Source organism: Salvia splendens, unplaced genomic scaffold (assembly GCF_004379255.2).
Source record: "Salvia splendens isolate huo1 unplaced genomic scaffold, SspV2 ctg1060, whole genome shotgun sequence".
Classification (NCBI taxonomy): domain Eukaryota; kingdom Viridiplantae; phylum Streptophyta; class Magnoliopsida; order Lamiales; family Lamiaceae; genus Salvia; species Salvia splendens.
Genome location: NW_024598604.1, coordinates 5,579 through 18,621, shown reverse-complemented (window position 1 = coordinate 18,621; position 13,043 = coordinate 5,579). Strand labels below are relative to the sequence as shown.

The window sequence follows — 13,043 nt, the reverse complement described above, 5'->3', positions numbered from 1 at the left end:
CAATATTTGAATATAAAAAAAATTGAAAACATAATTCGAATTTTGTAAATGTAAATCGTTAAAATTAAAATCTAGTTTTTGCAAGAGTGAACGAAACACAATGGCGAATGAGTGAAAAAAAGAAGAAAAGAATTTCGCAAGTGAAAAATAATAATTGAGGTTAAAGCGCTTAACCTAATTATTATCTTTTGTATAAATAACATATCCATAAAACTTTTTTCAGCCAATTGATCAAGTAGGAAATAAATATTGAATATACATCGCCTCCACCTCTATTTAAATTTCAAATAAATAAATAAATCATGCATATCATAGTTGAAAATGGCAGATTAAATATGAAAAGAAAAACGGATCAGAAATTTATAATATGCCGAGTCTACTCTTTCGAGTATTTATGCACGACAATAATTATTGAGTTTTAATAGTACTTGCAATGGCATAGTTCAACAAAAAAAAATCCCTGTTTTACAGTATTTGTTTTATTAAATTTTTATTTAAAATCAGCAACATCCAAACCTCAATGCTTCAATATATTCCACGACTTATTCCACATCTTCTGTGATTCAATGAAGCCTAGGCTAAGATGAGGCCCTGCAGCTAAGCTTGATGCACTCTGATTTTCATCCATATTTGATCTCATCCTGAAAAAAACAAATTTATAAAATCAATTTTAATTTGATAATTGAATAAGTATTATTCAATATATGTTATTATATTTTAAAATAAATAAAAATTACCGGGCATGGTTTCCCTCAGCAGAGTGGACCAGTCAACGAAACTGCATCATCCATTTGCATCGTTGCTGCCTACGCCTAAAAAAAATGTATATTTTTGTTCATTGTACAACAAATTATAATTAGGATCTGGTACACGGAATTGGAATTGAATTGGAAGGATTCAATTCCAAATCATTTGTTTGCAAAATGAAATAATTGAGATGAAATTGAATTTGACAAATTGAGCTCACACACACTACACATGTTGCACAATCATTAAATACACATACACACTGACTAAAAACATACTACGCGTGCGCGTGCACACACACACACACAACACACAATCACTAAAAAAACACTACGCACGCGCACGCACACACACACACTACAAACTACACCACTCACAATGCACATACTACATGTAATATGTGTAGTAGTGTGCATTTGTGCAACGTGTGTGAATGTGTATGCAATGAGTGTGTGTAAGATTGTGTGCACCGTGTGTGCAGTGTGTGTAAGAATGTGTGAATGTGTGTGCAAGAATATGTGCAGTGTGTGTAATTTAACAAATATTTAGAATTTCACTACTTTTGATATGAAATTCAAAATTGTAGAATTGGAGGATTTGGATTATATATTAATCCAAATCTAAGAATTTTTATGATACCAAAGACTAGATTTGGAATTGAAGGCTCCAATTCCACATCTCCAATTCCGTGTACTAAACGGAGCCTTAAGTAACTGTGTATAGATAAATTGAAAATTTAAGGTGTCTTTGCAACAAATACTCATGTTTATTGCACTTTCTACACAGAAGAAAAGCAAGGTTATCTTCAATGCAAAAAACTTACAAACGTGCATATATCTAAGCTAACATATAAAGCAAATGCGAATTAAATTTTGTCAGATATTTGATTCGAAAATCATGAAAATTAGAATTTTCGATTAAAAGATCTGGTTACAAACCCTAATTCTTGTCAGCCTCAATTAGTTGAGAAAATTGATAAGAGCTAGTATTAAATAAGCAACATATGTGTCACGACCGCACTTTGCTAATGATAGCAAAGGCGGGAAATCCGTGACTAATAAGCGGAGTTAACGAAACGAGGAAAGAACTCAAGGGACTTGCCGAAAGGCCAATCAATTGATACCACAAATTAGAAGCCAAGTATTTGATTACAAGATCTCAAAATAGAATCATTCACCATAGCAACTAAATCAGAGTTCGAATGTGAGACTATAAGATTCTCACTTAACAAAAAAATATGTGCAGCGAAAAAAGGTCCCTATCAAACGACTTCGTGTATGAAGACACGAAAAAAGGTCCCTATCAAACGACTTCGTGTATGAAGACACGAATCGTCGAGAAATCCACATGCTTATTTAGTAGCATCGACTCCGATCAATTCTTCTCCATCTTGACGTTCAACCTGCACATTTATAAATACATGCAGGGCTGAGTACATGAGTACTCAGTGGACACGTGCCAAAAATCAAAGCATACATTATATAAGTTGTCATCCATCAACAGTATCACACGGGGGTTTTTCTTAAAAGGCCCGAGCTTACTAAGTTCTTTTGGGAGCTAAAAGTTCGTCTGCAGACTAAGTTCTTTCATCGTTCATCATTCACCGTTCATCACCGAATTTGATCATCACCAAATTCGTTCATCACCAAATTTATTCATCACCGAATTCGTTCATCACCGAATTCATTCACCACCGAATTTATTCATCACCGAATTCGTTAATCACCGAATTCGTTCACCACCGAATTTACTCATCATCGAATTCGTTCATCACCGAATTCGTTCACCACCGAATTTATTCATCACCGAATTCGTTCATCACCAAATTCGTTCACCACCGAATCTATTCATCACCGAATTCGTTCGTCACCGAATTCGTTCACCACCGAATTTATTCATCACCGAATTCGTTCACCACCGAATCTATTCATCACCGAATTTATTCATCACCGAATTCGTTCACCACCGAATCTATTCATCACCGAATTCGTTCATCACCGAATTCATTCACCACCGAATCTATTCATCACCGAATTCGTTCATCACCGAATTCGTTCACCACCGAATTTATTCATCACCGAATTCGTTCATCATCGAATTCGTTCACGGTTTGGCGTCGCCAGAACCTAATGCATATCGCCCCAATAGACAGGTCTCAACAACAAACGTTTTATGGCATGACAACGACTTAAAAAAAACACTCACAGATCCATTTTGAGAAAAGATGATATTTCATAACTTCAAAAGTATTTGCTTTATATCCACACTATAGTGCTGGATATTAAAAGAAAGCCCACCTGATATGTTTATCTCCAATTAAAATTCCTCGTTTGGCCTCACTTGCCGTTGTATAAATTCTCCTTTAGAAATAAATAACGTAACACGCTAATTAGTACTCGAACTATTTTTCCTGATAAAAGAATGCATGCATCCTATAGGATAGCACCTACGTCTTAACTTTTAGGATTTTTCTTAAGGACGCCCATGGCGTCGCGGGGCGACGCCGGTCGGCCTTCGCGTCCCCAACTTCATCACCTTCCATCTTCGAAAAATTAGTAATTTATTCGGAAATTAATTAACTAAGCTCCAACTAAAACATTTAAATTAATTCCAACCTCTCATAATTAAATCTCAGTCCAAACTGTTAATTCCGTGGAGCACGCCCCTTCAATTAAATCACAGCCCAAAAGTTCCACCACTTAAATGGCCCAACTGTCAGTTTAAATCGGCCCAGGCTGCATCCTCTTTTAATTCACCTAGCTCAACTCCTTAGGATGGCCCAAATACAATAAATTGTGGTCCATCTTAAATAATAACATGACAGCCCATTACACATAATTCATTAAATGGGACATAGCCCAACAAAATAAAATAGAGCCCAATATACTCCTTCCTCCATCGAAAACACATCCCCAAATCACATTTCCTTTTCAATTGAAATCCCTAAATTTGGAAATCAGCAGCAGAGCCCCTCCCATCTCCGTTTATCTCTTTCTCGGTGGAGATTCGTCGTCCACTCAGCTCGACGGAGATTCGCCGACTCCGTCTTCACCTACTCTCGCCTTCTCCGGTGCTCGCAGCACCACTGCCGGAGTCCAGCAGAGGCCGTCGCTGCTTCGCGAGGCTCCTGCTGTTGCTGCTGTTCGGGCGAGACTCAAGGCGCGTCACCGACGTTCCTGCTCTTGCTCCAGCGGCGTCGCCGCTTCCTCGCGATAAAGCTAAGTCCTTTCCCCCTTTCCCTTTTAATTATTCCGTTAAACTTAGAATTTTCGGTTAACATCTTATGGGTGAAAATCTCTTCTGATTGGAGAGAGTTTGATTGCTATAATTACTCTTTGGGGATCTATAATGGAACCGTTATGTTTGTGATTTTGGCAGTAGCTATGCTATAGTATTGAGGTTCCATCTATACCTCTAAGTTCTCATGCTACCTATGTGATACTTGCTCAGCTATTGTTGTGAAAATCTTATTGAAGCCTATGTTCTTGGCTAAGTGTTGGGGTTGATCTACATGATGCAATGGGAATGGGGTGTTGATGGAATTACCTCACTTGGTGAATCCTTGGTTCCTTGGCTGCCACACCCTTGCCTCTTGCTACTGCCTCTCCTCGCTAGATTTCTTATGTTTGTGAAATTTTGGGGTGTCAAAGTGGTGGAGGAAAAAGGGATGGGGGGCAGCTTATGTAGGCATCGACATTGGCCTCTTGTGTTTGAGACTTGGGGGCAAAGCCTCCTATTTTGGGGCTGTCAGCTTATCTCTACTATGTGTTAATCCAATTGTTGTTGCCTATTTGGTGAAATTCTGGGGAAATAGATTCCCTCTCTTGGCTGGCTCCTCGAGCTTCGATAAATGAGAACTCTACTCTTCTATTTTGAGCTTGTGGTTGAGCCTTCCTACCTGTGGCAGTTTGGTTTTGATTCTCAGATAATGAAAGTGGGAATGGAACAGTTTGGCTGCATCTTACAGCCTTAGTTGGCAGCTCTCTGGCCATCTCATTCAGCCTACTCCCTTATCTTTCTTATTTGGGCTTGCTTCCCACTTCCCTTTACTTATGAGTTTTCATGCTAACCTCTTTTGTGTAAACTCGCAGGTTTCCTTGGTGTCATTTTGGAGCCTTGTGGCTGTCCAAGATCGAGAAGGAGGGAGAGGGAGATTTTGATCATGTCATCTTTATTGGCTATTTTCTCAAAGTAGCTAAAAGCCAAGTCAACACCTTGTATCTTTGTAAAAGAGTAGCTTTTGTGTATATTTCTTTTTCTAAGATGGTGCTTGTAGAGAATCTTTACTTATGTAAGCATGTACTACTTGTATCTCTATATTTTGAATTTCTATTTCCTCAAGGTGTAACCATGTTTCTCTAATAAAAGTATTTCCTCTACTTTCATGCTTCAATAATAATTTCCTTGCACTTTATTTTCCTCCCAACACAAATACTTAACTTATTCCAAAATCGGAAATTACAACGGAAATTCTACGTCCGCACGCCTTCTAACGAAAATTAATTAAGCTAAAAAAATCCGATTTATCTCGAAAGAAAGAGATCGAAATTCTGGGGCGTCACATTCCACCCTCCTTAAATGAAATTTCGTCCCGAAATTTGTGTTGCTCTACTCGAACAGCTCGGGATAACATTCCTCCATCTTATCCTCCAACTCTCACGTGGCTTCTTCTTGCCCGTGGTGTTCTCGCAGTATTTTCATTGAAGTGATGGATTTATTTCTTAATTGTTGCATCTTTCTGTACAAAATTGCTATTTGCTTTCTAAGCTGGGATACATGGAATATGTGGTGAACGTTCCCAAAACTTGGCGGTAGCGCCAAATGATAAGCTATTGGTCTGACCGCTTCCATAATCTTGTACGGTCTGATATATCGTGCCGAAGTTTTCCCTTGACTCCAAGCCTGGTTATTTCTTTTGAGGGCAACAACTTCAAGAAAACTTATCTCTCACGTTAAATCGTAAATCGGTTCGTCGGGTGTCCGCATATGACTTCTGCCTATCCTGAGCTTCCTTGATCCTCTCCCGGATTTTTCCGCCAACTACTATCATCTCCTCGATAGCATCTGGGCCCAATATCTTCCTCTCACCAACCTCGTCCCAATAGAGTGGTGATCTGCTCTTTCTTCCGTACAGGGCTTCGTACGGGGCCATATCAATCGTTGCCTGGTAGCTGTTGTTGTAAGCAAACTCTATCAGCGGCGGTACTAGTTCCCTACTGCTCCCTCCACCGAGCACTACTGCCCTTAGCATATCCTCGAGTGTTTGAATTGTTCTTTCTGACTGTTCATCGGTCTGTGGTGAAATGTCGTGCTAAAATTCAGCTGCGTTCCTAGCTTTTTATGTAGGCTATTCCAAAATCTGGACGTGAATGTCGTATCTCCGTTTGACTTGATCGTTGCCGGTATGCCGTGTAGGCGGATGATTTCTCTCACGTACAACTGAGCTAACTTCCCTGACTCGTACGTAATCGGTATTGGTACAAAGTGAGCGCTCTTGGTAAGACGATCGATACGCATAAGCAATCACTTTCCCATTCTACATCAATACGCATCCAAGCCTGCTCTTGGAGGCATCCGCATAGACAACGTAGTCCGTTCCTGGCTAGGGGACTGCTAAAACGGGTGCGTTGGTTAACTTCTTCTTTAACCGTTGGAAGCTTGCTTCGCGCTCGGGAGACCAGGAGACCTTGGTTCCCTTATTGAGTTGCTGAGTCATTGGCCGTGCAAACTTCGAGAATCCTTCAACGAATCTTCTGTAGTAGCCAGCTAGCCCTAAGAAACTTCGAATTTCGTTGGGCGTAGTTGGCTTTTTTTCCAATTTTGTATTGCCTCCACCTTGGCGGGGGTCTACTCGGATTCCTTCTGTCGTCACGGTATGTCCAAGAAAGTTCACCTCGTCGAGCCAAATTCACACTTGCTGGACTTGGCGTATAACTTCTCCACCCGCAGCGTCTCTAGTGCAGTCCTCAAATGCTTCTCGTGCTCCTTTTTGTTCTTGGAGTATGTCAGCACATCGTCGATGAAGACTAGTATGAACTTATCGAGGTATGGGTGAAAACGTGATTCATTAGATCCATAAACACTGTTGGTGCATTGGTCAGTCCAAACGACACAACGGTAACTCATAGTGACCATACCTAGTTCGGAAGGCCGTCTTGGGCACATCCTCTGGCTTAATCTTCGGTTGGTGATATCCTGACTTCAGGTCCATCTTGGAAAATACACTGGCTCCCTCGAGCTGGTCAAACAGGTCATCAATTCTGGGCAACAAATATTTGTTCTTGAGGGTTAGCTGGTTAAGCTCTCGGTAATCCACACACATTTTCATGGTACCGTCTTTCTTCTTGACGAGCAGTACATGTGCTCCCCACGGCGAGACGCTAGGTCTGATGAATCCCAGGTCCAGGAGTTCTTGCAGTTGTACCTTCAGTTCATCCAGTTTCTTTGGGACCATTTGATATGGTGCCTTTGATATCGGGGCAGATCCTGGTTCTAGATCTATGGTGAATCCTACTTGTCGGTCTGGCGGTAGACCAGGTAGTGTGTCAGGAAACACATCTGGAAAATTGCGAGCGATTTCGACCTCCTCCAGTTTTCTTTCTTCTCTTTCCTCTTTGTTCGGGTAAACAAGGTACGTCGGGCATCCTTTCTTCATCAGCCTACTGGTCTTGCAGCATTGAGATTACAGATTCTCGCGTTCCCATGGAGATTTCGTGAAAGCGAGTAGCTTCACCTTCGGGGGTCCTAAAGGAAATTTTCCTTTCCTTGCACAGGATCGTGGCATGGTTTTCAGCCAGCCAGTCCATTTCTAAGTTTATGTCCACATATTCCGGCGTGTGCCGAGTCGTATTCCGTCACTGTTTTTCGTCCTTGTTCCATACTATGGGGACTCCATTTCTCTGTTTTCTCTTTCTTCCCATACTTGTTGTTTCTAATTCGCCAACTCTCTTGTCGTCGACATTTAATCGCTAACACGTAAGCTGTGAGGCTATTTGTACTTCCTTTATAACTACCCTTGCATAACCACGGCGTGAATCTCCATTTCTCGCAGCTCACTTATTTCTATTCGTTATGCGCGTATCCACCGATTAACTATTCTTATCTAACTCGTGCGGCATGACAGGGTCGTTAGGTGTATCATCTTTACTCATGTCTGTCTATCAGGACTTATTCCTCATAGGTATTTGAAAAGGATCAAGGCATCGCCTTTGTCGAGAGTCTTGCATTGGAAATTTAGTCAAATAGACTTAACATGGATGATACAGATTTCAGCATGAAAAAGTACTAAAACAATTCCCTTGTCTTGAAAAAAAAGTTCTCAAATTACTCAAGGTGACAATAATAACATCTTCGGTGTGACTCTGTGAATTAAAATCGCCAACTCGCAATGATTGGTTTACAAGGATAGTAGGACTAAGCTCAAGTAAACTTGAATATTTCTCTGGTTTGACTCTGTGAATCAATCACATTCTTTCAAAAGACACACTGGTTAAGAGGTTTCAAGCAAACCCATAGAACTTGGGGATTTCTCGAAAGAATGAAATGTGCCACGAAATAGGACGAAACGAATTAAATTGGAGTTCTCATAGTAGACATTAAATAGTATGGTCCAGTTGACAGTTCAGATTCAAGAGGATTTTGCTAACAATAGATTGATAGCTCAAATGTGTTAAAGCTTGGAAGAGTCAGTCGCAGTAGTACATGAAAGTGTAGGCAATTGCCACGAAGTCGCGCTGACCATTCTTTAAAGATGTCAAAGCTAGTGAAAATAGAATCATATTGAAGAATTCGCAGGTTGTCAAGAAAATTCTCAAGAAGATAAACCTCTGGGGTAACAACTAAAGTAACTAGTTAAGAATGAAGTGGGTATGCTAGTCTTAACGAATATTGAAGACATGGTAAAAATTCCCTAGATGGAACAAACATGTAGTGGAATTGAACATGAGAAAATTTCAGTCTCGCAAGAAAGAACTTGTCGTATACATGTTTGCAAAATAACAAGAGTTGACAGGAGTTCCAAGAATAACACGTCATTCATTAAAGACGAGGTCTAGGAAAACGAGCTTAGTCTGAAGGTTTCGAAGACAAACAGCTTTAGAATAACCATGAGATTGGGCTTACGAAGTCAAAATATTGCTCATACGAATGAGGAGTAAGAAAAGTTGTTATCAATCGACATATCTAAAAAATATTAGAGCAAAGCTCGTGCTCATAGAAACTGGAAGTGACTAGAGAACTGATGTACCCAAGATAAGAAGTGGCACATTGATTTGCATTGCCAATTGCTCAAGGTGTTTGAAATTTGAATTTTTAACCATGATCTGGAAATGGGTCACAACTTTCATAGGAAAAATGAAAGTATTGACACTCTGCTTTGCAAAACGCAGGTCGATCTATAGTGTTAAACAGACAGGAAGGCATTTTCGTTAAGGATGTTCAAAGAAAGAGATTTTCTGGAAATCCAAGTAAGTACTGCTGATTAAATTTGTCGATTTCATCCATGTGGTGGGGGTATCTTGAGTCCGTCGAAGGTATTCGAAGGAAAACGAATCGATGCACGAAAATCCATGTAGGGAAAGTCATCAACTAGAGCCACTTATTGTGTGATCTAACGTCATCAGACTAAATTCTCATCTCAACACTATCGTTTCTACAAGGCTCTCGTTAAACGCGGTGAACACATCAATCTTTTTCGGATCTAAACGAGTGGTTTGGTCACCGTGAGGATCTATCTCGTGCTATTCCCTTATAGCATCGTTCCTCGTCTTTCTTTTCAACAGTTGCCCCTCTCGTGCTCTTATGCATTGGGCATTGGCTCTTCTTGTGTAAAGAGTGGTGTCGCTTTAGATCCCGCTTTCGTGCTTAACTCTTATCTAGCATTGTCTCAAAATTGTTGCTCGGGAAAGCAATGGCAGGATTTATGGTTCATCCTTCGTAGTCCCGGTTTGAACTACATTCCTTAGGGAGAGTACTTATTCCCTCTCAGTTCTTTCTATTATCTTGACTAGGTAAAACATTCTCGTCACACTTTGTTTTAATTATTTCAAAATTTCTCACTTCTTCATCTTTCAACTTGTTTGGTTGAACGTCTTGGAGTATTGATCGAGTCGATTACATGGAATGATCTAGTGAACAAGTCTAGATCTTTACTGAAGAAAGGTGTGGATCTCAGAGCAGGAAAGAAACTGAGGCTCTGATACCACTCTGTCACGACCGCACTTTGCTAATGATAGCAAAGGCGGGAAATCCGTGACTAATAAGCGGAGTCATCTTTATTGGCTATTTTCCCAAAGTAGCTAAAAGCCAAGTCAACACCTTGTATCTTTGTAAAAGAGTAGCTTTTGTGTATATTTCTTTTTCTAAGATGGTGCTTGTAGAGAATCTTTCCTTATGTAAGCATGTACTACTTGTATCTCCATATTTTGAATTTCTATTTCCTCAAGGTGTAACCATGTTTCTCTAATAAAAGTATTTCCTCTACTTTCATGCTTCAATAATAATTTCCTTGCACTTTATTTTCCTCCCAACACAAATACTTAACTTATTCCAAAGTCGGAAATTACAACGGAAATTCTACGTCCACACGCCTTCTAACGAAAATTAATTAAGCTAAAAAAATCTGATTTATCTCGAAAGAAAGAGATCGAAATTCTGGGGCGTCACAATATGTACATGTTATAATAAAAGAATATACTCCTATCAAATATTGTGTTACCTCCAACATTTTCAGTCCTTTCGTGACAAAGTTGATTGCCTAGCAGTTTGGCCTACAAACAAGATCAATGCAGAGTTGATTATGGAAATAAAGTTTTGGAAAAAATATAGACATACAATTATGAAGTAGATTTAAAATTACATCACATTATTTGTTATTAATTTTTACTAAAACACCCTTGAATTCAGTTCAATTAACATCATATATACAAAAGCAACACTCAACTTATCTTAGCTTATAAAGCTGGATTTTGCTCACTCAAGTTTATTTAGCTCATAGAGAAAATCCAAGGAAAATATGTAAATCGTGAATGCATATTTCTCATTTATCTTTTTAAAAACGATAAATGCATCTTCATAAAAAGTAGCAATGAAGTTCAAGAAAATAAGATAAATAAAAAGTGGTAAAGTAAAATAACTACCATATTTATTTTTATTTAAATTAAATAAGAAAAAGTAAATACTCCATAATAGTTATTTCTCTTTTCCTCTTTACTTGAAATTGCTCATATCCTTATTCTCTTATTCATATTTATTCCATTGGAAATTAGTAATCAATGAAAAATTTAATGAAAATTTCTGTTGGCTGATTTCAGATATCGTAAAAATCGATATTATAATTGAAAATACTTACCTTTGATGTCTGGATTTGTAAGAAACTGCTGGTAAACTCCTGCTTCAAGAGCTGAATTTGTTTTTTCAACGTTAGGTTCATAATATCTGCACATAATTAAAAAAATTAATTAATTAATTAATTATGAATAAAATATAAAGGGAATATATATATAGTAAATTTAAAAATTCCTACCTCATTTTTTCCTGAGACTCACGTTGTTTCCTAGTGAGTTTGTCCAGTTTCTCTTCAAGTTCCTGTTATTAGCCAATTCAAATTAATATAGTTAAAATCAATAATACTCCCTCCGTCCCGCACTACTCGCACTTATTTCTTTTTTGGGCGTCCCAAGTTACTTGCACTCTTTCCATTTTTAGTAAAAAATTTCACCTACAGCCGTCATTTTTGACTTTCCTATACACTCATTCCTTAATCTCCGAGCCGAAAAGGAAATGAGCGAGTAGCCTGGGACGGAGGGAGTATGTTTGTACAATCACCAATAACATTCTAAAAAAATTGTAGGACATTTTATAATTAAATGAAATTTACTGATTGAATAGTTTGAGATATTCCATGAAGATTGAAGAGTAAGTTTAAATACTCAAAAGAAGACCACAGACACACATAAAATAATATATAAACAATTAAATTTTGATTTAAATTGAATTGAAGCATATGTAAATAGTTAGTGTTAATTACCTCAATACTGAACTTGTTTGACCAGCAAATTAGCAGGTGAATGAAGATCCATGTCAAGAACGAAAGAATATCATTAAAAATAACATAAATTTGTGTTTTGTAAGAATAATATTTCCTTTTAAACTTATTAAAGTTAAGGCAAAGTCCTTACACTGCTATCTTCTCCAGCATTTCACCTTCATACTTCAATTGTTTCAATTTTTGAGACAAAAACTACAAAATAAAATTGATTTGTCTATACTAATAATAAATGATGAATTCTTCAATTGAAATACTACAATTTTTGAAAGCGTGGGAAATCTGTATGTACCTCTTCGTGATTGATAGGCCTGCAATGAAAACAAAATTGCAAGGAATCTTTAAAAAAAATGTATTTTATGAAAAAAAAAATTAATAAATGGAAAACCTAATTACAACTTACCCTCCTCTAAGCTCATCTGGCCTGTCAACAAATCGAAGTAGTATATCCTCAATTCTGCAAGGAAAAAAAAAATAAAAAAAAGTCCAATTGTAACATTCAGATTGTAAATACACATAGATCTATAAAATTGTAAATCTTTTCTCACTTTTAAAACTATTCAGATTTGAAAGTCATTCTCGTTACCCTAAATCGTCTTACTAAATTTTATTTCAAATAGGCAAGCTTTAATTTTACCTCGTTGGCTAGTTAAGTGATCCTACTAATATCATCAACCTAGCTAACTCCATTTTTAGCTTTTTTTCTTGCAATTAACATAAAAAATTAAATAAAAGATATATAAATAAAGATGGAAACCTTCCATTGCTAGCGAAGCTAGCAGGGCGGCCGGATGGTGCAAACATGATGAGGGCGACGTCGGTGCCACACAGCACTGCAAGCTCACCGGCCTTCTTGATGATGCCCTCCTTGTGCTTCGTATAAGTGAGTTGTCTGGATGTGGGGTTCTCGATCAGCCTCATGGTGAGCTTCTTCCGTCCCATGGTAGGAGAGTCGCTGAGGAAAAAGGAGAAGGAGGATGAGAAAGAGAACAAAATGTGAAGAACAATGTGATTTTTGTAGCGTTTTATGCAAATAAAAGGGTATATCTATGCGGCCACATTAGGAGGGCCAGAAATGGTATTTTAGTAAATATTGAAGTTATGAATAATAATAATTTCATTGTCTTATTATTAATGTTTTTGCTATTTTCGTATTATACATTTGACTATAGTATCATGATATTATTTTTTTTAAATTATCATGATTTCAAACGTTAATTTCGAATTTTGCTCCATATCACTACTATTACAT

At 37.9% G+C, this 13,043-nt stretch overlaps 1 protein-coding gene and 1 long non-coding RNA gene across 2 annotated transcripts; both read right to left on the bottom strand.

The window, feature by feature from the left end:
- Nucleotides 1-541: 541 nt before the first annotated feature.
- On the bottom strand, nt 542-5,130 carry LOC121788502. The gene is made up of 3 exons (XR_006047864.1): nt 4,294-5,130; nt 738-812; nt 542-641 (listed from the first exon to the last, which is right to left on the bottom strand). It is a non-coding gene; the product is annotated as an uncharacterized LOC121788502 (long non-coding RNA).
- A 5,343-nt stretch (nt 5,131-10,473) lies between these two features.
- Nucleotides 10,474-12,733, bottom strand: LOC121788503 (agamous-like MADS-box protein AGL104). The gene is made up of 6 exons (XM_042187160.1): nt 12,549-12,733; nt 12,195-12,248; nt 12,084-12,102; nt 11,270-11,331; nt 11,096-11,181; nt 10,474-10,514 (listed from the first exon to the last, which is right to left on the bottom strand). Exons 1-6 carry the CDS (start codon nt 12,731-12,733, stop codon nt 10,474-10,476), a joined length of 447 nt encoding a protein of 148 aa, XP_042043094.1.
- Between the last annotated feature and the right edge of the window lie 310 nt (nt 12,734-13,043).

Excerpts from the sequence above, each read along its gene's own strand:
- LOC121788503 (XM_042187160.1), bottom strand. The coding sequence starts at position 12,733 with ATGGGACGGAAGAAGCTCACCATGAGGCTGATCGAGAACCCCACATCC. Across the intron at positions 12,249-12,548 it reads AGCTTCGCTAGCAATGGAAG|AATTGAGGATATACTACTTC; the intron begins GTTTCCATCTTT and ends TTTTCCTTGCAG. Across the intron at positions 10,515-11,095 it reads TACAAATCCAGACATCAAAG|GCCAAACTGCTAGGCAATCA; the intron begins GTAAGTATTTTC and ends TCTTGTTTGTAG.